Genomic DNA, 25021 nt, shown 5'->3' on the forward strand with positions numbered 1-25021 from the left:
GTTTCAGTGTTCAGCAAAGGGCAGTGCGAAACAGTGGCTTATCGTTTCTTGGGGAAAAAAGGCGGCTACGCTTGGGTGGTCACACAAGCTACCCTTATTCATTGTACTAAACAACACAAGCCGCTCTCGGTTGTCTGTGTGAATTACATCATAAGGTAAGATCAATGACTTATAATGATATTCTTTTTACTTTTTTATAGCTTATTTCAATCTTATATGATTTTGACCTTATTGTTAGACCAATTCGCTGTTCCTTTATATACGTCACGTAGAAATATTATTTATTAATTTTTAAATATGTACGTATTATTAAACATTTAATCAATTTAACATTCAAGGAAAGTATATCACATCCTCGTTATATTATGAAATGAAATTTTCTTAGATGAAAAAGTTCGTAAAATTCGTGCAATTTTGAAAATGTTCTTTCAAAGAGTTGTAGATTTATTTTAGAAAATTATTAGTGATATAATTTTGTTTGACTATAGTTTGACCATATAAAGAACAGATTGATCATAATATAAACATCTTTTTCAAAGTATTCTCGCTAAACGGAAAATCTCAAATTGTATTTGTTTCTTTACAAATTTTACTCATGTAAAGCTGTATTGCGTCATCGAAGGTATGTAAGGTTCAATAACCTTGGCCCATTCGATTAACTTGCATCACTTTGATTTCCTCGTACTCCGACAATGAGTCACGATGTATAAATCCATTTAATTAAGATGATCTTACGTTAGTTAAGATTACGAAATTGTCGAAATGAATTGACCACGTGGGTGAAGGGAAAGTTTAGATAATTATTTTCCTTGAAGATTAAACTTATCTATTATTCTTTTATTATCTTTTTTCCGAGAAATAGGTTTGAGATATTTATTGTGTCATGTTTGATAGCGATGCAATGATTTTCCAGGTAAGTGTATTTTTGATTTCAATATTAAGATGATCGTGTACGATATGCATGCTAATTGAAATTCAATCTCTGCTTTTATTTCAAAAGGAACAGCGAAGAGAAAATTGGTCAATTTTACTTTTTCTTCTTCTTCTTCTTCCTTCTTCTCTTCTTCTTCTTCTTCTTTTTTTTTTCTTCCTACCACCCCATCTACCCTTTCAAGTGTAATTTTCTCATTTCTTTCTTTCCGGATGACACTTAGCTCGACCGAAATAATCTTCTTTCTTTTACGAGGCAAGTATCATCCTGCAAATTGGACGACTCTAGATTGGAAGAAATATATTTTATCTCTTTCTCTTTATATTTTTCAATTGTACGAATGTACGATCACCACGCATACTTACAGAATAGATAAGTTTCTATACAGTTATATCATAAATCTTACGTCGAACTTGCAATACCTTACTTGCGTGACTAATTGAGACCGATCATGAATACAACTTGGAATAAATGAATGAATAAATGAATGAATGAATGAATAAATGAATGAATGAACCAACTAACTAACTAACTAATTAACGAAAAAAAGTAATAGAAACGTTACATCTTTTTTTCTATATTTCACAAATATTCTTAAAAGTATATTTATTTCTTACAATAAAAAATTTGATGAATGGAACTCGCAAATAGTATCATATTTTTCGATCGATTTATTTTCCACTAAATAAAATAAAATAAAATAAAATAAAAATGACGATAGAAGGAAGTATCTCTATGAAAACAAGATTTTTTTCACACAGGTCAGTCAGTTAGGTTAGATAAAACGTATTACTCTACAATAATAGTGTGCATGGTAGGGATAGATAGAGAGAGAGAGAACATAGGAACTTTCACTATCGGAAAACAAATAAAACCAAGCCCCTCCTCTCAGGATACTCTACCCCTTGGTTCGTTTAATCTCCGCAGTAGTTCCGGAATGTTACCCACCCTCTCTACCAATGGCTTACGTTCAGTTATCGCCGCAGCTACTACCATCATAACCCTCAGAACAACCCCACACCCACACCCACACACATACACCCTTCAACCCACTAGCAAGCTCTTTCTCTTTCTTTTACCTCTGCCACTCTCTCTAACCTACTCTTCTCCTTTTTCGATCCTCTCAACTTTCGAGCATTACACGCGCCGGCGAAGAAGAGGACGTAGAACCTGGTGGCCCACATAAAACCGCCCCCTTTTCTGGCTATACCCTCGTAGTCACATTCGCGTCAGTATACTAACCCCTTTGGATTCTGTTCTTCGCTTTTCTCTCTCTCTCTCTCTCTCTCTCTCTTTTCTCCCTCTTTCGTGACACTGGTTACGCGCGCGCGCGCACGCGCGTATAAGATCTCGAGCTTCACTTTACATTCCCTCTTTCTTTTCTTTCCCTTTTTTTTCTTTTTTTCTTTCTTTCTTTTTTCTTTCTTTTTTTCCACCCTCCTTCCATCGTCATCTCTCTTTTTCCTTTTCAAACGTCTCATCCACCATTTATTCCTCCCCCTTTTGACGAGGAAGAGGTTTTATTTTATCTTACGTAAGATCGAAGCTAGATAGAATAGCTAGCTAGCTAGCTATTCGGAACTTCAGCTGACGTCGCGAGACCTGACAGATACAAACCCTTTTTTTCTTTTCTTGTTTTTTCTTTCTTCTTTTCTCTCGGTCCAGATTCTTTTGTTTTCATCTTTCGATTTTACGTCCGTATAAATCTTAGATTGCGACACAAACAAAATATAATCTTTAGTATTTCTTCTTTATTTTTATATTGTCAATTTTTTTATACGAAAATAATATTAAGTCGAATTTTTAAACGAAATTTTGAAGAAGAAAAGAAAAAAAAAACAATTTATTTCCAAATATATATTGTATAGCAATTGATTAATTATCTAAATTTTTAACATTGAATCTCCATCTATTTTTATATACTTTTATATAAATATATATATAAATCAGTTTCGAATGAAAAAATATGTAGAAACTATTAAAACATTTCGAACAATCGGCGAAATCCTAGTTCATATTGAAAATAATCTTTTATATTTTTGTTATCATAATTTAATTATCCCCCTTGTAATTACGAAACAAAGTAATTGAACATTTTTCGAAAAATGTTCAAAATGAGAGATGGATTTTAAAGAGCTCGTGGGTGGTTGTATGCCGTGTGTTTCTCTCTCTTTCTCTCTCTCTTTCTCTCTCTCTTTTTTTTTCTCGTACTCGAAGGAGAAGAGAAACGCGCTTGCGTGAGGGGTAAACTGTTCCTCCTCTCGTCCTGTCAACCGGAAGGAGGCTTTCCTCCACTTCGTCGATATTTCCTACGCCAGTCGAGAAAACGTGCGACCCCGAACGAAAGTGAGAGCTAATCCTCTCTCTCGTGGGTGAAAGTCACGGCCATAGTTACGTACAATTCTTTTTTTCTTTTTTTTTTTTTTTTTTCTGTAATTTTATTTTAAGGGATTTTTTCCGATTATTTCGGTCGTCTTTTTTTATTTTCTTTCGTATTCCTTCGTCGTCGTCGTCGTCGTGTCTATTATTTTTTCCTCTTTTTCATTTCCCCCTCCTCCCCACTACACCCCCTCCCCCTTGTTTTTTCCTTTTCTTTTCTTTTCACGAATACTTGTAATTTATCGAATGAAAAATAATAGAAAAGAAGAAGAGGTTGAAGAAGAAGAAGAAGAAAATACTTTACGACGGAGACGTTGGGAGTTAAGAAAAAAAAATCATAATTGAGTGTCGTATATTTAAAACTCGCGTGACGTAATATATATATAGATAGATAACTCGTACGTATATCCATTTTTATCCCAATGATGATTCTTTTTCTCTTCTTCTCTCTAACATTGTTCTCTTTTACCAAGCAGCAGGATGTAATTAGTTTCCTCTTAATCGCATTTTCTAGCAAACGTCTTTTTTTTTTTCCTTTTAGCAAATACGCATGCGTTCCTTTTTTTTTTTTTTTTTTTTTCTCTTCGAACGTCTTATACGTATTTTCGTTTCTTGCAAGACACATATTATTGTTTGCGGAAATTGATTTTTAAATAGAATTTATTCTCTTTGTTTGGTATTTTTGCGACTGATGTGACGTTAGGTATCTATTTACACTTGGTGGTATTCTAATGGGTATTTACAATTGATCTAATCGAAGAAATTAACAATACGACATACGTGTGTTAAGTATATATACATATATACATATATGTATGTGTGTATGTATCATCTGTATATGTAGATATATGTATACATTAGATTGCGATCGTATTTATTAGTTCTCTTTTCCTCAATCAGAATCGAAGTAAATTAATTGAAAAAAAAAAAAAAAAAACATGAAACGTGAAACTCTGTTATCAATACGTTACAATATCAATTCTCTGAATGATCTATTGTAATTAGAATAGAAACAATTTCGAATACAGTTGTAAGTATTAATATATATGTATATACAGTGTGTGTTTCAAGAGTATACGTATTCTTATCCCCCCTGCTGTCTATTTAAAACAATCAATATTTTTTTCCAAATTCTTATGCTAGGAAACATATTTTAAAATTATATTAAACTTTTAAAATTAATTATAAATTTTATTACAAAAGAAAGAGAAAACAAAAATAATCATTTTATTTTGATTATATCTTACATGTAGTTACACAAATATTCTTGTTAGATCAATTTTTAATCATTTAAATAAAATTACATTTTCCTGACGGTATAATATTATTTTACAATATAATTCATGTCAAAATTAAAAGGTCGAATAATTCTAAAATAAGTTTATTATTTATATGAATTTAAAAACTTTGCATTACTAGCAAATATCAATTATTTCAAATTGAAAGTATGATCGGATACGAATAATCCTCTGTAACTCATATTATACTTATATACCTATATATATATACATTATAAACTTAACACGAGAAAAAATCGAAGGATTAATCCGATAATATATTATTTATTTATTAAATATTATTTTCCGATCGTAATAATTGTTGCGCAAAAAGTTAAATATCGTTCCTTGTAACATCGGTTCGATATTATCGCAACGATACGGTAAAATCTTAACAGTCTAACAATAAAGCAAGTTGTGTCTTCTTGTACAGACTGATAAGAAAAAGTTGGTGATTCTCTTCGTAGAAATCTAACGCATAAAAGATTGAGAGTCTTGTTTATAACATCAAGCTGGATCGTAAGCTTCATGCGAACGAGTTTCTCTTCGGAACGCAAAGGATACGTGCGTATATACTGTCATAGGTATGAATATATACACGGTGACAACGAAATACGATATTCGAGTATATATCTCTCTCTCTCTGTTTCTCTCTCTCTGTTCCTTCTTTTTTTTAATTTTTTTCTTTTTTTAGCAAAGTTACTTCCGTTCTTTCATCGTCAGAGATTTTATAGCGAGTATCTCGATATCTTGACAGTAGTAACAGGAACACGGCTGCTTTTGCTGAATAGTGTACGTGTAAATCTGCAACGAGCGTGACTTCCTGTCTAACATAAGAAAGAAAGAAAGAAAGAAACAAACAAACAAAAATACATAGGAAGAGATCATCTCTCTCCCTTTCTTCTCTTTCTCTTTCCTCCCCCCTCCCTTTGCACCCTCCTTTTCTCTATAGATATAATATCGCATGGGTTGAATCCGATAGACGCGAGTGTGTGGGTGGTAGATCGTTGGAACGAGATGAGAATTTGACGGAAGTCCGTGGTAAATTAGAAGACGACGTCGTTGGTGTTGTTCAAAGGAAAAAACATATTAAAGAAAGACAAATTTTTAAGATAGAACGAGAGAGAGAGAGAGAGAGAGAGATTGTTTTTCTTCTTTCGTATTTTTTTTCTTTTTCTTTCTGGCAAAGAAAGAGTTTCCTTCGAATTAAGTTTCACGTAACGCTGATACTTTTTTTCGATTTGAACGGTTTTTTTTTTCTTTCTTTTTTTTTTTAAGTTTATATCTTAAAATTTTTGTTCTTATTTATAAAATTTGAACGAAATTTCTGTTGGTAATGTAAGCAACGACTGTGTGATGATGATTATATGCAATCGTGTCTCCTTTTCTCAAAATAAACATCGGCCCCGGTGCACGTTGTTGCTTGCACGTTCTTGATCTCGACCCGATTAACGAAACGTTTTACGATCTTGAGTTTTATATACTAAATTCGCTTCAGTTTAAATGTCCATTTTTTGCGATTTTTTTTTCTTCTTAATTTTTAATGGGACAAATAATATTGTTTTTAATTATTGATTGATTTACTCGTTGTTGTTTTTTTTTTATTTTTATTTTGGTGTTCTATCATTTTCAGCTATTCAAATGAATTAAGTCTTCAAGTCTTTTTAAGATGTTTTAGTCCAATAAATATTATACATATGTTTTTATTTGTACATCCATGTACATAGCTTGTTTTGTTGCATATTCTATCTTTTGAAAAAAAAAAAATACTTTACATAATTTTCAGATGAGTTTAAGAAACTAAAAAAATGTTTTAAAAAATCCGATTTATTGCGAGATATTAATTTTTTCAATTTTCCTTTTTTTTTTTTCTTAATTTAACCGTTAATTTGTTTCCGAACGATTATTCATATCTAACTTCGATATTACTTTAAAGATTTTCTTCGTTATTAACTTTTAATCGATCGTTTTTGAGCTAATGACAATTTTCGTTTATTTACAATTAGGGTGGTAGAAGGGGGAGGGGAATATCTAATCGTTCGTAGATAAATGAAAGATAATCATAAAGAGAAAAAAAGATGCGTTGGAGCGGTTTAGTTCAAATTCTCGGCGTGTCAGAGTCGAACATAGTCGAACTTATGCGAATCGTTACGAATTGATGAAACGTACGCGAAAACAAGAAGAATCGTGAATAGGCGCGACCTTGATATCTTAACCAGATTGATTGCATAAGGATTGGTCGCGAAGCGTATAGGATATCTTTAAAGATTAAAGTACGAGAAAGAAAAACCAGACGAAGATGATGATGAAGAAGAATCATATCAATCGGGATTAAAAATAGCTTTGTGTTTTTTTTTTCCCTTATTTATTAACAATGTATAATTGTTTTACTTTTTTTAAAACTGTCATCGACTTGCCGCCCCCGCGCAAGGTTCGTTAAATTATTATTATTATTTTTCTTTTTTTTTTTTTGTATTAATTCGATACTTATTCAAATTCGTGTAAATCAATTAAATCTTTTTAGGCATAGGAGAGAAATCAAATCTTGTATACACTCGTTTGATTCTGTTTTAAGATTCTCTTCGGGAAGAAGTTTCGTCGTTATTCGCGTGCACGTTCTTAGAATAGTTCAGTCGATGTTTATCGTTCATGAAGACTGTCAGAGTCGAATTCAGTGCATTCCACGATGCTCGTTCTATGTCGGTCAATGACGAATGATGGTGGTGTTGTTAACGGTTAAGAGAAAAAGACACGTGTTGTCATTTATTCGGCAGCTGTTAAAAAAAAAAAAAGAAAAAAAAAGCTTTTTGAATGTCAATTTTATTACGGTGATATAAAGTTAATTTGATTTTTCTTTTATCCACTTGGATTCTCTTAAAATTTCGAACGTTACGTGTGTCTCGCTCGGTTCTGAACGAATCGAGGATTAAATAGAAAAAAGAAGAACAACAAAAATAAAATGAAAAGACGGATAACAACGAACTCTCATCGAATGTTCTACATTTTTTAAATTATTTTCTTTTTTTTTTCTTTTTTTTTTTTTTGTTCTCTATATCTCTCTATTTTTCTTGTCTCAATTCTGATTGTGAAACTTTGACCCGAAATTGTCATCTAGTTTTCCTCATCTCGAAATCATTTTTCCTCGCAGTCAGATTATGCTCGATTATGGAACAATTCACTCGTCGAAATCTATATCTTTGATTTTTTTATTGAAAAAGGGAAAAATGATACCGTACGATTAATCATCCAGCACGATATATGATTTATTATAGATGTTTAGTTAACTATCTAGTTCGTAGTTGTAAACCGCCAAGGTTGATCAATCGATAGTCAATCCTTAGCTTATAAAAAGAAAAAAAAAGATAATAAAGAAAAAAAAATGTATGAAAATATGAAAAAAGAAATTCATTACTTTTTTCGATTCGTATTATCCGTAATAAATACGTAGATAATAAAAAGAGAGTTGGAGTTTTTTTTTAAATGAATCGCGAAAATCATTCGATTCTAATATCTCACGCGATTTATTATTTTCATTTTATTTTTATCGCCTAGACCGTAGAGTTCCGTATCGTTAATCGATCGTAATTCAAGTGCTCGAGACTTTACACGTCCGTGATATTCATTTATTATAGTATGCGTATATACAGGGTGTTCCATTCCGATTGAATGTTTTTAATTAATAACGTCTTACATTTGGAGTAACGCTGAAATAATATATCTACGAGAATGTATTTACAAATTCATATTCATTTCGTTATCTTAAATGGGAATAATAAAAGAAAATAAGATGATTTGTTTAGATCAATGAGAAACGCGATACATCGTGATGCGTTTATTCTAAACGATCATCGGAACTCATTTATACAAAGAAATAATGATTACACGTTATTATTCCTAATTAGAAAGATTTCGAATAACGTAGTTTAGTTGGTAACGAAAAATCATTTTGTTTTCGGTTAAATTAAAAAAATCATATTCATTTCTTTCTCGAACCGTTATCGTTTATTCGATTTGTGGGTCGAATCATTGATGTAATTTGAAATTTACGTACCCGATTAAAAAAAATTTGTTAATTTAATCAATTCACATACATAATGTGTACTTTATTTAATCATTTCGTTTTCTTTTCCTTTCTTCTTTTTTTTTTTCCTTACGTCATAATTCTTCGTTCTTCTTCAATGATTCATAAGTATAATCGATCTATATTGCTGGCTATCGTAAAAATAAAAAGAACGATATAGTTTTCGAAGTATATTTTTTCAAAAGATCATTAACACACACACACACACATTGACTGGATGAGTTGACTTAAAAGAAATCTTTTTAAATACATTTAATAAAAAATAAGTGAAAATTTTGAGAAGATTTTTTCTTAACTAATAATAAAGATAATCATAGATCACAAATGAGCATCAGTTGAGCATTTAAAAATTCGTTGACACGTTCTATTGCTCTGATTTTGTTTGTTACGATAACATAAAGAGAGAGAGAGAAAGAAAGAGAAAGAAAAAGAAATAGATCGATTGCCAAGTACATATGTATAGTAGAAGAACGATTGTGATCATTTCACGCCCTTGTTTCTTTATCGAATACGATTTCGATCGTGATACGATCGTGATCGAGTCAAATCAAATATCTTCCTGCGATTAAGTTTCTTTTTTTTCTTCCATTTCATCTTGGTTCAATGACTCACCTCCCCCTTCCCCCACCTCTCCCTCTTTCCGTCTCGAATGTGTATTTTTAAGTTTGCGGTGATTCAATATAAAGTTTCTTCTTCTTTTTCTCTTTTTCATTTTTTTTTTCATTCGCTGATATTCGTTCAGGTTTGGAGAAAGTCAAACCTTGAGATTATTGCGAATAACTTGGTTATTAAAATGAGCGCAAACTATTTATTCGATACACGAATTATGTCATGCAATACGAGTACTACTAATACGTTTGTCGACAAGTGTATTTGTAATAAATATAAAATACGGATTTTAAATTGTTTTAATTTTTTACTTACGCGTCATATATTTTCTATTTTATATATCATTTTTATACGAATGAATAATTGTTTAACGAATTAACTAATTATTTTTCTCTTACAAATATGTAATTATTGAAATCAAATTATAATGAAATATTAAATGAATAATGATAATAATAATAATAATAATAATAATAATTACACGTAACTAAAGTAAGAAAATATCGAGAACAACTGAACTACGAGTCAGGCTCGTGTTTATTGTTTTTGGCCCAAATTTTTTACGACGAGTTTTACTCGTTGTTGTAAGACAAGGGGTTAAAAATTGCAGAAAAGATATATTGAGGAAGGGGGAAGATGTACCAGGGTATATTTTTGTTTTCAATCCTCGTTGGAAGAAAGAAGTTAATTCTATCTTGTTATGTTTCATAAATCGTTGAGATTTATGAACGCATTATGCGATGTTTGAACGTATGGATGACATCATTATTCCGTTATAACATTCGAATAACGTTTATTAATAATTTTCGTCATTTTAATATTTGTTTTTTTCTTGTCATGTGATTTTTGACGATTAACTCTTTCCAATAAGGAGACCAGAAATATTGTACCCAAACGAAAAGAAATATCGATCCAAGTTGTTGTAGTTTAATCGGGTTCAAGATAATAGGTATAACAATCAAAGTAATAATGATATTTGCAATACTCAAAAAGGAATAATTTACGAAATGAAGAGAGAAGAAATTAACATTAAGACTACCGACACTTCGTGTATACCTATGCCTATCGTGAGTTGTCAAATGACAATTTAAACAAAATCATATATTCCAGTATAGTCCAATTGGATCGTGAATAAAATATTTTCTTCTTTTTACAAATTAGAAGATTCGGGGTCATTTGAACTCACTTAATAGGTTTAATCTTAATAAAAAATGTATTTGAATATTTATTGAAAATCGTAATAATAATAATTTTGTATATATCGTAATCGTAACTTTTTCAAAATCTTAACAATCGTTATCCGTCATTAAAAAACATGTGTAAATTTATCAATAAGAAAAATAATTTGATACGCGCGTAATTATAATTGTAATTTATCTTAAAACGAATTCATATGCACGGATCACGGGCTCATTGAAATATAATTCACTAGAATAATATTTGGATGAAACCAAAAAGTATTATATTTAAAAAAGAAACTTATATCAAAACGTGCGCGCGCGCGCGCGCGTAAACGAACGTTTCTTTTTACAAGTAAAACAGAAAAAGAAAGTATCATACTTTTTAATCAATAAAACCAATCACAAACTATTACCAAATAATTAATTTTGATCGTTATTATCGTGTCGTCAAAGAAGAAAACGGTAGTTGTTGTTTCGTGATCAAAAATACGCGCGTGCCTGCCGTCGACGTAGCATGAATAACTATTGCAACGGCGGATGCAACCAACTCTTACACAGGGATCTCTTCTCGTATTTACTTATATCGTAAGATAGAAATGGAATGAGAGTAAGATCAAAAGACGGAGAGAGAGAGAAAAAGAGAGAGGAAAAGAGAGAAAGAGAGAGAGAGAGAAACCAAGAAACACGCATAGAAACGCGTGCCGCCACGTAGCGGAGTAAAGAAGTGGTTTTAGTGGAGGTGGCTTATTTTACTCGGTGGGGAGGTGGATTTTAACTCGGTGGAGGTGGTAATGGTGCGATGTGTACGTCTATCTTGGATAGCAAGTGTTGCCCAGTGCCACTGCCAGAGACGCGCGGTTTCGAACGTATTCATTTTTACTCTCGTTACGAAAAAAAAAAGAAAACTCGAAGAGAAATAGTAACTCGAAGAAGTAGTAAGCCAAAAATGATAAAAGAAAAAACCGAGATAAACAACTTCATCAAAATTATTTAGAGAGAGAGAGAGAGAGAGAGAGAGAGAGAGAGAGAGAGAATAAGATAATTTATTCGTTTTTTTGTTCTCAAACGACGAGGAGAATATAAATTTTGAAAGGCACAAAGATACCTCTTTTTTTTCTTTTTTTTTTCTTTTCTTTCTTTTTTTAATTTTATTCAAACATTAACTCACGGTGGTTATTATATTCATTTACATAAGGAAATTAGCATTGCTAAAATGTGTTCATTATTCGCGATGTTGATCATTTTTGGCATTACTATTAGACATTCTTGGATCGTCGTAAGAAGGATTAAATATTTTTCTTAATGTCGATGAAGAAGATATTATACTTATGTTACAACGAGGAAGAAGAAATATACTTTCGTTTGGTCTCGTCGTACGACAACGTAATATTTATTCGTTGGTTGTTGTTGTTGCTTTAAGTTGGATAAAAGGAAAACGAGAGAAGGAAGAGAAGAAGAAAGTGGTGGTAGTGGGGTAGTAATAATAGTAGAGAAAGATAAGGAGGTGGATGAGGTGGAGGTGGGAGTGGAGAGAAAAAAAGAACAAGTTGTGGATAAGAAAGGTGGTGGTGGTGGTGGGTGGTTGTAGTATTGGTGGTACTGGTTGTACTGGTGATGGTGGTGGTGGTGGTGGTAGTGGAGAAGAAAGAGGAACAACAGATTTTATATCGTCGAGGAGAAGTTTTCCTTCTTGCCGTGATTACATAACGGACGTGTTAGTGCTAAATCGAAAGCAAACGTGGAACGATGAACTTCTCTCTTCGGGGGGGAGGTGGCAAACTTTTGCTAAATATGTGTGCGAACGTGTAACCTCTTTACTCCTCGTGATCTCGAGACAACTGGGTATTACGATATTATTGCTAGCTAGCCTCGACTCTGACGTTCGAAATATAGAACGAAACAGAGAAAGAAAGAGAGAGAGAGAGAAAGAGAGAGAGAGAGAGAGAGAGAGAAATAAGATAGATAGGTAGATATATAGATAAATAAGATAGATAGATAGATATAAAGACAAATTCTGAAGGATAAACAGATAGAAGTGTGAAAGAGAAGAAGTGTGCGTTTTTCTTTTTGTAAGTGAAACGCTCTTCCTTTTATTTTATTTTATATAATAATAATAATATATATGAATATTTTTTGATTTTCTTTTTCGGTAATTCTTACCGTGAAAATAGTCAAACAAATTGAAGTACCGTTTATTACATATTCATTTACTTATATGCATAAATATCTATATACACTTACACAAATATATATATATATTTTATTAAAAAAAGAAAAAAAACTGTGAAAAATACGAATAATCGTATTAGCGTAACTAGGATCTATTTATATGTTCATTAATTTTCCTTCCTTTTGAGAGAACACACAAATTTTTTATTATCTACGTACACCCGATAATAAAGATGAACTCGTTGGCAGCTCGTGTTATATCATCGCCTTTCTGTGTGTTTTCCTTTCCAATGAGCGCGCACGCGCTCACGCGTTTCGCACATTTATTTACTCGTCATATTTACGACACAGCCAGCTGATCTCCGCGATTGGACGGATGACAAAGTTTTGAGAGATAAACGGATTCGATTAACTAAGAGATAGTAAAGGAGAGAGGAGAAAGGATGGGGAGGAGAGAGAGAGAGAGAGAGAAAGTGAGAGAGAGGAAGAGAAAGTACTATCGATTCTTATTTCGATTTAACTTTAACAATGGTCTGTTTCGTAATTTATCCATTCGTGTTATGCGATTGAAATATATGCAAATGACGTTAAACCTACGCTCGTAATAAATATTTCATTTCGATTGAATAAAATTTGCAATTATTTTAATTGAATTTTTCTATCATATTGTCAATTATATACACGTTTTTCAAATCTTATATTTCGTAATCATTTATATTAAGGAGTTTTATCGATGAATTAATGATAAATAAAAATACGATATTTTTCTAATATAATTTGTTCTAAAAAAGATTCACGTAAACAAGAATGATAATTGTTCGTTAAGGGTGAAAGAATTTGAAGAGACAACTACGACGACGCGACAATAAAAAAAAATTGTTAAAAATTTATCTAATAACTGTGCGCGTGAGATATATTCGGAAACTTTTGACCGAAAGTGATAAACTTTCTCGTTACGATGTTTAAACCACGTGCATGTGCGTTAATATTATATTCGAATAAAAACGTGCGATTATTATCGATAGATTTGCTCGATTAATCGTGACACGACAAAGTTTAATGTAAATTACAAAATTCGTCTCACGTGCAAAAGAGCTTTAATTCTTCGTAAACAACAAGAACATATTTACATAAAATATTAGTCGATTCTTTGCCAAGGAAAGAAACACAGCTTCTGTTTTGCAAAACGTAATATTTACGAGTCAACTCCCACGCTAGTAAGCTTTTTCAAGAATCTTACGGCTATTATAACATCAAATACTTGCATGTAATGATCCTTGTTAAAATTTGTTCAAGATATATACGTCATGATCGATAGAAACAAAAAAAAGAAACAAAAATATTACAAAATCAATGAATCAAAGTATCATCGTTCATTTCTTTGATATCGATTAAATTTAAATTATTCGCGAAAGATATATCTCAAATATGTAAATCACATATTTAAATTCAAGACGTTCAATATCATGTCTTTTTGCCTAATTGCAAATTATTTACAATTAATCAAAAAGTTAGATAAAAATCAGAGAATCGGAGAGATCGTTGTATCTTCATAATACGATTTATCGTATTTATAAATTTTTAATCATCATTTTGTTTATTTTACATCCCTCCCCTCCTCCAATTTCGTTAAAAATATCATACAGAATAGTTTAAAAACCTTTCGATAATTTTATAACGAAGTTCAACGACCTATGCACGCACGGATACGAAAATGAACGTTTCGATTGAGGTTTGCTCAAAGCAAAAGGAAAAAAAAAATTATCTAGTACGATTGGGGAGGGTTTTTAAAGACATCGAAGGAGAGGGTAAAGATCCCACGTGCTCGATTGCACAAGTAACTCGGCCGTCACTCTATTTTTACCAATACCGGCCGCATATTTATCTTGCACCTAACGCTAACGAATCTCATACCAACAAGATGAAAGAGAGAGAGAGAGAGAGAGAGAGAGAGAGAGAGAGAGAGAGAGAGAGAGAGAGAGAGAGAGAGAGAGAGAGAGAGAGAGAGAGAGAGAGAGATTCTCAATAAACTTTCCTCTTGATATTGCTTTTACCCCTTTTATCGCACCAATATTACTTTGCCTATGACCACCCAGAAATCACTTCATCAAATTTTTTCTTCCTTTTATTTTTTTTTTTGGACGGGACTATTATATTGATAAATTAAAATGTGACTTCTGGCTAGCTACTCGTGTTATTTAATATTTTTGTTTCTCTTTTTCCTGTTTTTTCTTTGTTTCTTTTTTATTCATTGTTCACGCACGAGTTTCGCAAAACATGTTTTACGTCATATTCATCCTATCGCAAGTTCTTCATATTTGTATATGTAAATGAATTTCGTCGTTATAAAATATTTTTCCTCAAAATTCGCAAGAATATTCTTATTTTATTTGTACATTGGAAGAATGAAATATCGATTAAAATAATTCGTTAAAAGGAATTACGTATGCGATCCTTTGGATCAGTGGTCGTGTCGTTAATATTTAATAAAAAAGAAAAAAAAAAGATGAAGAATACGCTTTTGGATGGAAGTTTTTTTAAATTTATTCATTAACGAATCCAAGAATTCTAATAAGTAAGCACATAAAGACGAGTTAAACGAGAACTCTCGACGATAGGATCCAAGGACGTTTAAATTAATTTTCTTTCGTATTCTTAAATGATGTGTTTAAATGTAATTTATAAATTATAATGTAAGATATGGTAGTAATGATTATTAAAACTTTTCGTTACATTGCACATGTGTTAAATGATAATAATAGTTTAATAAGATAAAAATTAAAAAATGTGATAGGAAAATTTTGAAATCGCGCAGATATAGTCTCGTATAAACTAAACTAAACTGCATATCATAAGTGCATATGTAATATGTTGCATGTATATTTATTACTTTATTGGTTATTATCGAAGCAGTTACTATGAATCGATAGTACGATACATAGAAACATATATATATATAAATATATACATATACTAATATACGTAATACATGTATACTGAATGACGTTAGAATAGCAAGCTGATCTTTTATCGGTGGTTATCGTTGTCGAATTACGATGAGTCTAAAATCACTCGTCGTACTATTTGATCGATCGTATTTGTAACAATTGGCAAGCATAAAATATAAACAACATAAAGTATGTTAATTTGACGTTTGACAAAAACGAATATATTGTAATAGAGAATTTTGTTTGATACTTTTTTTTTTTTAAATAGAATTATTATATCATATTATTTTTATTCGAATAAATCAACAGAGTTCAAATACAAGATTAGTATAGACAAAATATTTCAAGACCGTCCTTGTTTTTGTCTTTTATACAATAGCATATTTAAAATTCATTTCAAATGTAACTACTTACTTTTAATAGAAAATCTTTGAAAAGAAAAAAGAAAAATATAAGATACACGTGTTTCACAGAAAACATGCACGATAGTCATACACGAACTAATGATTTCAAACGTATTAGAATACTTTTCTCTCTCTCTCTCTCTATTTGATAAAGATAACTCGTAATCATGAACGTTTTCACAAGAGACTCGCAACAGGAGGCTGCTGTACCTAACGTCCGGAGTATAGTATAATACACAACATGTAACATGTAATACATTACATAGGGCACTCTTACAATGCCGTTGGTATCTAGTAATACATATATTAAAAAAAAAAAAAGAAGAAGTACATAGTACATATCTACACATATACTACTTACGTACATGAACATATATATACGTGATTTTTGCATGCGTCGGTTCACACGTACATGCCACACATTTGGGGCCCCCGCTGGTTAATTTAAGGCTATTACCGAGCCGTTGCGACTGGTTACAGGCAGTTAGCGTTCGCTTCGTAACATAAGCGTTACGATACGACGCTTTGGACGTTTGGCGAACTGTGACGATCGAATTCTCTCTTATGTTAGCGAGAAAATCCTCATTGTTGTTGCTTGAACCCTTTTTTTTATTTTTTATTTTATTTCTTTATATATATTCGGCGAACAGTGACGATCGAGTCTTATGTTAACGAGAATATCATCCTCATTGCTATTTGCTTGAACCCTTTTTTTTTTTTTATATATATATCATAAAGATATAAATAATTTCTAGGAATACGAGATTGTCCCCTTCCTCCCTCTCTCCTCCCCCCCGGCGTAATCATTAATCAATTCGTTCATTTGTTTTGACTCTTTTTGTTTACGAGATAATATTTAGATAATATAATAATAGATGAAATAATAATATAGAAATCGATTACTCGATACTGTATTATATACATTTCGCAAGAGACTTAAATCCAACGTTAGATTTTACTTTAATATATATATATGTGTGTTTGTATGTATGTGGATGAATGTATGAGTATATATCGTCAGAGATCAGTAACGTTGATCGATTGAAGTTACGACGGCCTTAAAGTTGGAGGCCTCGACCCTTCCTCGATAACCCCACTTCGAGCTATTTCAAATCGTACGGCATTCGACTTGCAATCGGGGACTGAATTAAGGCCGATCGCTTATCCGATACGCGTGCTCGTGCTTTCAATGATGGATCCTTCCTCCTAACGAAATTTTATTTATTTTTTTTTTTTTTTAATTTTCATCTTCCTTGACCCATACTAATGAAAATTATATAAGGGGGGAATATTAATAAGAAATTATAACAAAAAATATAGATAACGATTAACTTTTGATTCGCGTTTCTTTTTTAACATAAAAATTCTAAATAATATTTTATTATCGTTACCAATTTGATCTGGCAATTTACTTACTCCAATCACCTACTTCTTTTTCTTTCTTTTTCTGTTCTTATTTTTCATCTTTTTTATCTTCTTTTGAAGTTATACTTCTTTTTTATAACTTTAATATATGCAAAAAATTTGTCCGCGATAAGATTGTTTGTCTCTCTCTATCTATCTATCTATTTATCTATTTATCTGTTTCTATTTCTTCTTCATTTGACGGTCACATACGCGTCATCACTTTTATTGAAGTTTCTTTCCCAGTCTCTTCTAGTAAATAATATATATTTTTTTTAACTTTGTGATCAGGTCAAAACCTTTGGAGGCCATAGTACGTATGAGAAATACAAAATAAAAAGACAAACTAATCAAACTAATCAAATTGATTGGTATATATATGTATAAAATTATTTAGAGAAAAATTTTCACGTATGGAAATGATGATGATTAGTGCATCTTACGATTTCATTATACATATATATATATATATCTTTCTTTCTCTTTCTTTCTCTTTCTCTCTCTCTCTCTCTCTCTCTCTTTCTTTCTTTATCTTTCTCTGTCTTTCTCTGTGCGTACGTTTTAACTTCACATAGATTATCTAGACCACCAAACGGTTCCTTTCCTCTTACGTCGAATTGACGTTACATGCTGATGGGTTCTTTTATTAGAAAATTGCCTCCGCGGGCAGAGTGCGTGTACTAATACATACCTGAACGAGAGTCTCTTTTGAATCCTATTTTCGATCGGCGTAGAAAATATGCGTTATGTGCGTGTGTGTGTGTGTGTGTGTGTGCTTGGTACGTTCTGAGAAAAAGAAAAAAAGATGAGAGAAAGAGAAACGAATAAAATAAATAGATTGACGTAAAAAAAAAAAAGAAGAAATAAAAGGATTGAACATATTCATCGAGATTTTGGCAATAATTTTTCACGTTAGAAATAAACAAACACACAAACGTAAATTCGAATTAATTAAACGTTTCTGATTTATCCCGATCTGGAGTTAATTTTTTTTCTTTCGAATAAAATCGGTAAAGAAATAAAAAAAACATTGCGTTTCGTATATTTTGCAAAAGTATTTGTTCCAAGGTACTAAGGAACAATATTTCAAATATTTTATATATTTTAAAAATATATATATATGAAAAATAAAAATACGGTTCTCTCGCGATAGCGAAGAAAAATTTCGGATAATAATCGTAAATTTTTCATTGCTAAAGTTGCGTTGCTAAAATTTGCTTCGGATTTTTCTCTTTTTTCTTTTTTGAGAGCTATGAAAATCAAAAAATAAGAATCGTATTCCTCGGCAAGTGCGGATACGATACCACAAGAGAGATATTGATATCCTCTTCCTCGAGGTCGCGAGAGGAACAGAAGGTCAACATTGGAACGTGGAGTCTCCACGAGGAATTTGGTATAATTCTGATTTCAGCGGTGTCGAGTGCAAAGATGAGGTCTACAGCGTACGCCAGCTCGTTGCTCGTGACTCCGAGAAGAAGACGGTGAAATCTGAGCCATTGGAAAACGCGAACAACGCAATTCACGTCGAGACGACGACGAAAACAACAACACCGGCTGTGGAGTCGTCGAAACCTAAGGAAATTTCACCAAAATCCGAGAACGTCATTGCACCGATCGTTATCCCGTTGCAGGAACAAAATCGTAACGATAACAACAGACCGCAATCGGTTACAGCTTCGATATTCCGATCGGTTGCATCAATATCCAATCAGGAAACGAAAAAGGATATCGATTTGAAACTTAACGAAGGAAATTCGAGAAAGCTGCCAATTATCTTGGGCAAATCTTCTTACCCGGCGGTTGCCCAAACTTCGAAAAAAGTTGTCGAAGAAGTTGCCCTCAAAGAGAACGATCAACCCAAGAAACGTCGACAAACTGGACGTACAGAATTTATATTTCAGGTAGATAATTAAAGTATTTAAAGAAAAGAAAATAACAAAAAGAGAAAGAAAGAAAGAAAGAAAGAATAATATTTTTATCGTTGATAGAGAACGGGGAAATAATATTTAAATTAACACATTTTTAGGGTAAACCTGCATTGGAATACGATTTCGATTCAGCTGTACGTCGTGATCGTACATTGGCGGTCACCAGACAACTATTTGCTCCTCTAGCGTCAACGATTAATAATAATAATAATAATCAGTATCAACAATCTCAACAACAAGAACTGCCGCAGCAAGTGTCTTGCAGGCCGCCACCTCAAACGGCAACCGCGAGTATATTCGCGCCTCGTACCGAGGATATGAACAAGGGTTTCTTGACTTTCAGCGAGGATCAGCCAGGTCTTACCAGTGGGTCTCTTTTCGTTTTATCATTACTTTTCTTTTTTTTACCTTTGCTCTTTCCTCTCTATTTTTTTCCTCTTGGATATTTGATAGAATAAAAAAGAATACGTGATAACGATTTTTGAAGAAAAAAAAAGTGTAAAAAAAAAAATAAAAAATATCGTGAGTTAGAGTCATGAAACATGGATCAATAGATTAATAGCTTGATAAGACTAAAGTCACGCGAGAAAGAGAGAGAGTATCCTACGAAAAGATAAGATAACCGATCGTTTTGGAATGTAAAAAAAAAATTCGATGATTCTGCTACACCCTAAAAAAGTAAAGACATTTTATCTAAGGAAAAAAAAGAAATGAGAGTAAAGAGAAGCACGGTAGAGATAGAAAAGAAAAAAAAAAGAAAAGAAAATAATGTAGGGCCGATGATGATGACACGTACGAGCTGTGAAATGTTTTTTTAGTGTTGAAGGACGAACCAGAGGATTTAACGCATCTCGCCCCAACTCCTGGCGACGTATGTGTACCTCTCGAAGATACACCCTTCTTAACGGACATGTTGGATGAATTCATTCTCAATGATAATTATTATCCTTTATTGAGTCCTGGCGTTCCATTGTCGTCTGAATTACGTGCTACGGATCTCGGTGAAAGTTTAAAGGACACTGACTTAGCCGACAGTACGAGGAGCAAATGTTTCGAAGATTCTTTGGCAGATAGTGATCCTTTCATGTATGGTGATTTACCGAGCAGTCCGTGCACTATCGATCCAAATTCCGTATCACCTTCGATTTCCAAATATCGTCAGGCAAGTTATCACATCTTCGAGATAATAATATAATAATAATAATAATAATAATAATAATAATAATAATAATTTGTTTGTCTTCCAATGAAAATATAATTGAATATATTTTTAGAGCCCGGAACGAAGTGTAGATTCTCTTGGTAGTCCTCCAGGAGGCAGTGCTGGAGAAGGACTCTCGGAAGATGAGATGTTGATACTTGGTGTAAGTGACAACACAGTTGACGATGAACTAGCACTTAGAGCACCTTATATACCTATGTCAGATCAAGACGAGGCATTGGATCTTTTGATAAGCAATGATATGGTCATGTGGGGTGCACAACAACCCATTGAGAAATCATCCAAATGGTGCTTATTATCTCTTTTTATCTTTCCTTTCTTTTTAATGATCTTAGAGATGGGTTTAGGGTGATCATATTCTTGTTCTTTCTACAGGCTGGCCGAAGATCGTGAACAGCGTGACGTTGATTCCAGTTTAGCACAGTTGCTTAGAACTGATCAAGTTGTTTCTCGCAGATACAATGATCACGGTGGAGGTTTGGTTAATCCGGTACAAGTATTGGGTCAAATACCTAGAAAAAGTAAGAGCCACGTGATCTCTAAAGGTTTTGTTTATTTCGAAGAACTATTAATCGAGATAAACAAATTAATAATCGGTTTTCTTCCCTTACAGATCTCTTCAATGAACAAAATCGCTGGACGATGAAAATAAACGATCGTAATGATAAAGCAAATAAACGTCTTCACGCGGCAACCAATGAATTAGAGAACGAGAACAAACGTATCAAATGCGAGGATCCTCTTTCCCTCGAGAGTCAACGTTTGATCTTAGATGAACAAGATCAATTACGAAGATCGAATAATTTTTCAGGCAGTCAGCTTCTTCGTCGATTGGTATCGCAACAGACATTTTCACGTAGCAATCGAACAAACGCCGCCGACGAGTCTAGTTGCAACGGTATTGGTATTGGGAAGTATAATAATAATCGTCGTAGAAGTTGCGAAGAGGAACAACGTATTCGTAACATCGACGAGATTAATAATCACAGAGGTGGCAAAAAGAACAACAATAAAATAGCTAAGGACGATGACGAGGACGAAGCTGAAGGGGACAGCGGAGGGGGAGGGGATCAGAAAAGAAGACGTCTAACAACTCAGGAAATCATAGACAACGCGACAACAGTACAAAGTTCAAACGGTGGTGGTTCTCATAGGAATCCACCATATAACAGCGTGCTCATGAATCTCCTGGTGTCCGGCTGCGATGTGAGTGCGGGTTACGTTTGCTTGGTCAAACCAAAACCTTCGAAGAGTATCGCGAGCACGTGAGCAACCACGGGCCCCGTGTTTGTTCGTTATCACGTGATCGATAATTATTATACGTCCTTTTAAAGTCTCCCTCTTCTACTGTATTTAAAGGAACACAAATTTCATTTCCTTTATTTCTGGAAGTAAAAAAGGGGATATTAAAAGTCAGGACATAAACTTTTACTCTCGATTAATTTAAGTTCTCATTATTCGACGTTGGATAATTGTTCCGTTTGTGCTCGATCAGTTAAATATGTCGCGAGATCTTTGCTCGTAGATCTCCGTGCTCGTACGATTCTCATACGATTCTTCTTTCGGTTCTTATAATATATATTACTATAAAGAGAGATCTGTTGCGAAAGAGATCAGGAGACGAAAGAAAGAAAGAAAGAGTATATATGTGAGAGATTAGAGGTTTCTAGACGCAACATTGTTGTTTTTGTTGGTTGTGTATGGTAGTGATCTGTGCGCATATCAGGAAAAAAAAACAATAAAATAATAGGAAAAATAAGATCTAGGAATAAGTCTCGCGAGAGGCCATAACACACATTTTTAGATTACGATTGCGTTACTGGACAACACAACAGATATGCATGGAAAATAAGAAAAAAGAAGTGATGGAAATTTGTAGTATCGCGATAATTCTTTAACGCCACGTTATGTACACACAAATACAAAGTATATAAAGTTGTTGATTAAATATTATCGAAATACATTGAACATTTAACATCGAAATCGCTTGATCTGCTGCGTTCCGTTTCCTGTTCTTTCTTCATCCTTCCATATTCCAGAAAACGTTTCGTCGGTTTTGATTCGGATTTTCTTTTTTATTTTTGTTTTGTTCAGAAAAAAAAATTGAAAGAAAGAAAAAAAAAACATTTAAATCTTTTTTCTCGTTCAGTAACTTTAAAATGTGTCTATTTCTTTTTATATTTTTAAAAATATTATCTTTAGTTTCGAAGATACGCGGAGATTATATAATTGATTAAATTTATCTAATTTGAGCATTTCTAATTTGTATTTCTTAATTTTTGGTATTCACATTTTGACAATATTTATTTTTATGAAGAAATTTGATTTGACACGATATAAAATACGGACATTTATTTAAATAACATTTAATATGTTTAGATAGTTTTCAAATTCTAATGAAATAAAATTCTATTTGCTGATTTTAAATGCGATAACGTTAGAATGTTGTTACGATTGCCGTGACTAGTTTGGCTTTATACCTGTTGATTTCTACTCCATCGTTACAGAATGATTTATAGACGAAGAATCACGAGCTAAGATACGAGAGCTATATTGTAGAATTTAATCACCTTTATAGAGCAATAACATTAAAGTTTCATAAAAAAAAATAATAAGATATATCGATGAAAGAAAACGTTATCTGTCAAGTTATTGCCTGTCAAGTTCCGCGTTTTCCCATTTAATCATCGCGAAACGCAGCAGTAATATAATAATATCTAATAAAACAAAATAAAAAAGAACAAATGTTCAATCATTTGTTTTTAAAGTTTAGCAAACGGTTATAATTATTAATTAGCGTACAGATCTCTTTCTATACTAATTAAACGTCGTATTATTTTGTTAGGACAATTCGTAATGATTTAGAATAAAAAATTCAAATGTGCGATACTTATGCGTAAAGATTATTAAGAATTTAGCTTGACTTTTTGTTTGGTTTCTTGTAATTTTTATTTTTTATTATATCGATATTTTTATGTTTCAGGATACTATCACGGACTCTCGTAACGTGCCAACATTAGGAAATAAATGCCTAACTTCTCCGCTTAGCGTGAATTTGGACAATCAGATGGTCCCACAATGTCCGGACGAATTGAACAACATATCTTTAGATCGTCTAAGTCCAAGTACTAGGAAACATTTTGTCGGTTCATTGAGTGGTGGAAGTATGATTTCACCTTCAACCGGCATAATATCCTTCGATCAGCTCGAGTACGATGTTGTCTGTACTGGCCCAGGTCTTCTTCAGATGGATACTGGTTTACTTGAAGGACCGATGGATAAGAATCTCGTTTAAGATTAAACGCGGTCCCTTTAAGAAATTCCAGAACTGCTAGAAAAAAAGAAGTAAGGGGCTCGAATTGCTTGCTAGCTGTTATATTTAATATACATTTCAATGGTGGGGAAGGAATCCTCAAGAAAAATAATAACAATAAATATAAATTTCATCAGTGATGTATTCTATCTGTAATTTGTACATAAACAAACATTATAAGCATTTAATTTAGTTTAGATATATTATATTATATGTTTCTGACCGATCTCTTTTAAAACTTCGTTCTATTTTATCCGATAATGAATGTCACAATTAATGTAATATATATATATATGAAAGTGAGATTCAATGGCCATAATCGATTGAACTTTTTTATAGGCTCTTTAATAGCTACGTCAGAGTTAATTACTAATTTTGTTTTCAGTACGTTCTGGAATTGATTAGATATAGATAATACATAAGTGGAAGGGAAAATGTATTTTACATATTGACAGGTGGTTTTGATTATAGAACTCGTATAATAATATTAATAAGCATTTTGAAATGCTATACAATAATGTAAAGATTTCGTAAAACCGGATATTACCTGCAAGCAGAGTATTCAAATGTGTACTTCTTATAATTTTATATAATTATTTATATATAATGTATAAAGGATCGTACATATTTGAAAAGCGTTTGTAAATTGATCGACAATCCAAAAAATTATTTGTTTGATTGTTATACAAGTAATTTTTTTTGAACACGTATTCCAAATTTGCAGATCGTTGTCACAATGTGACGTGATAATTCAATTATTTCGACTTTTTTTTATTGTTCCTTTTTTCTTGTCTCACTTTTTCTCTGCCTGCTTCAAATTTTAATTGTTAATAACGTTACTATACAAACTATATTGACGAGTGACAGATTAAAGATTGTTACGTGCCAATGCTTTCACGAATTATAATTTTAGTATACTTGTTAAGTTCTAAAAATGAAGATTTTATTTTCGTTTTATTAGCACTTACACCCTCATTATCATCATCATCATCATCATCATCATCATCATCATCATTTTCATCATTATCATCATTATTATCATCGTCATCTTTATCGGTTCTTAGACTTTTCGTTTTAAATTCTAAAAATGAAGTACGATCGATTCGAAGTTAATTAGAAAATATAAATGTAAATAATATACATTAGAATATATTGTTTTTTCATAAACTCTCTTT

The 25021-nt window shown here is 32.2% G+C and overlaps 1 protein-coding gene across 7 annotated transcripts in view; it reads left to right on the plus strand.

Moving 5' to 3' along the window:
* LOC122517129 (hypoxia-inducible factor 1-alpha) overlaps nt 1-24781 on the plus strand; it is a 42199-nt gene extending 17418 nt beyond the window's left edge. Inside the window, exons 1-9 of one of the 7 annotated variants that reach the window (XM_043635507.1) lie at nt 10852-11393; nt 11719-12424; nt 18795-19284; nt 19410-19677; nt 20130-20473; nt 20586-20821; nt 20909-21054; nt 21147-21739; nt 23517-24781. In XM_043635507.1, the coding sequence (XP_043491442.1) occupies nt 11967-12424; nt 18795-19284; nt 19410-19677; nt 20130-20473; nt 20586-20821; nt 20909-21054; nt 21147-21739; nt 23517-23828 (2847 nt within the window). In that variant the 5' untranslated portion in view covers nt 10852-11393; nt 11719-11966 and the 3' untranslated portion in view covers nt 23829-24781. Of the gene's footprint in view, nt 1-7; nt 156-10851; nt 11394-11718; nt 12425-18794; nt 19285-19409; nt 19678-20129; nt 20474-20585; nt 20822-20908; nt 21055-21146; nt 21740-23516 lie in introns of those variants that run through there. The other 6 variants (XM_043635508.1, XM_043635513.1, XM_043635511.1 and 3 more) reach the window with 6 other exon arrangements.
* Nucleotides 24782-25021: the final 240 nt, after the last annotated feature.

This window comes from Polistes fuscatus, unplaced genomic scaffold (assembly GCF_010416935.1).
Source record: "Polistes fuscatus isolate 324 unplaced genomic scaffold, CU_Pfus_HIC Scaffold2, whole genome shotgun sequence".
Taxonomy (NCBI): domain Eukaryota; kingdom Metazoa; phylum Arthropoda; class Insecta; order Hymenoptera; family Vespidae; genus Polistes; species Polistes fuscatus.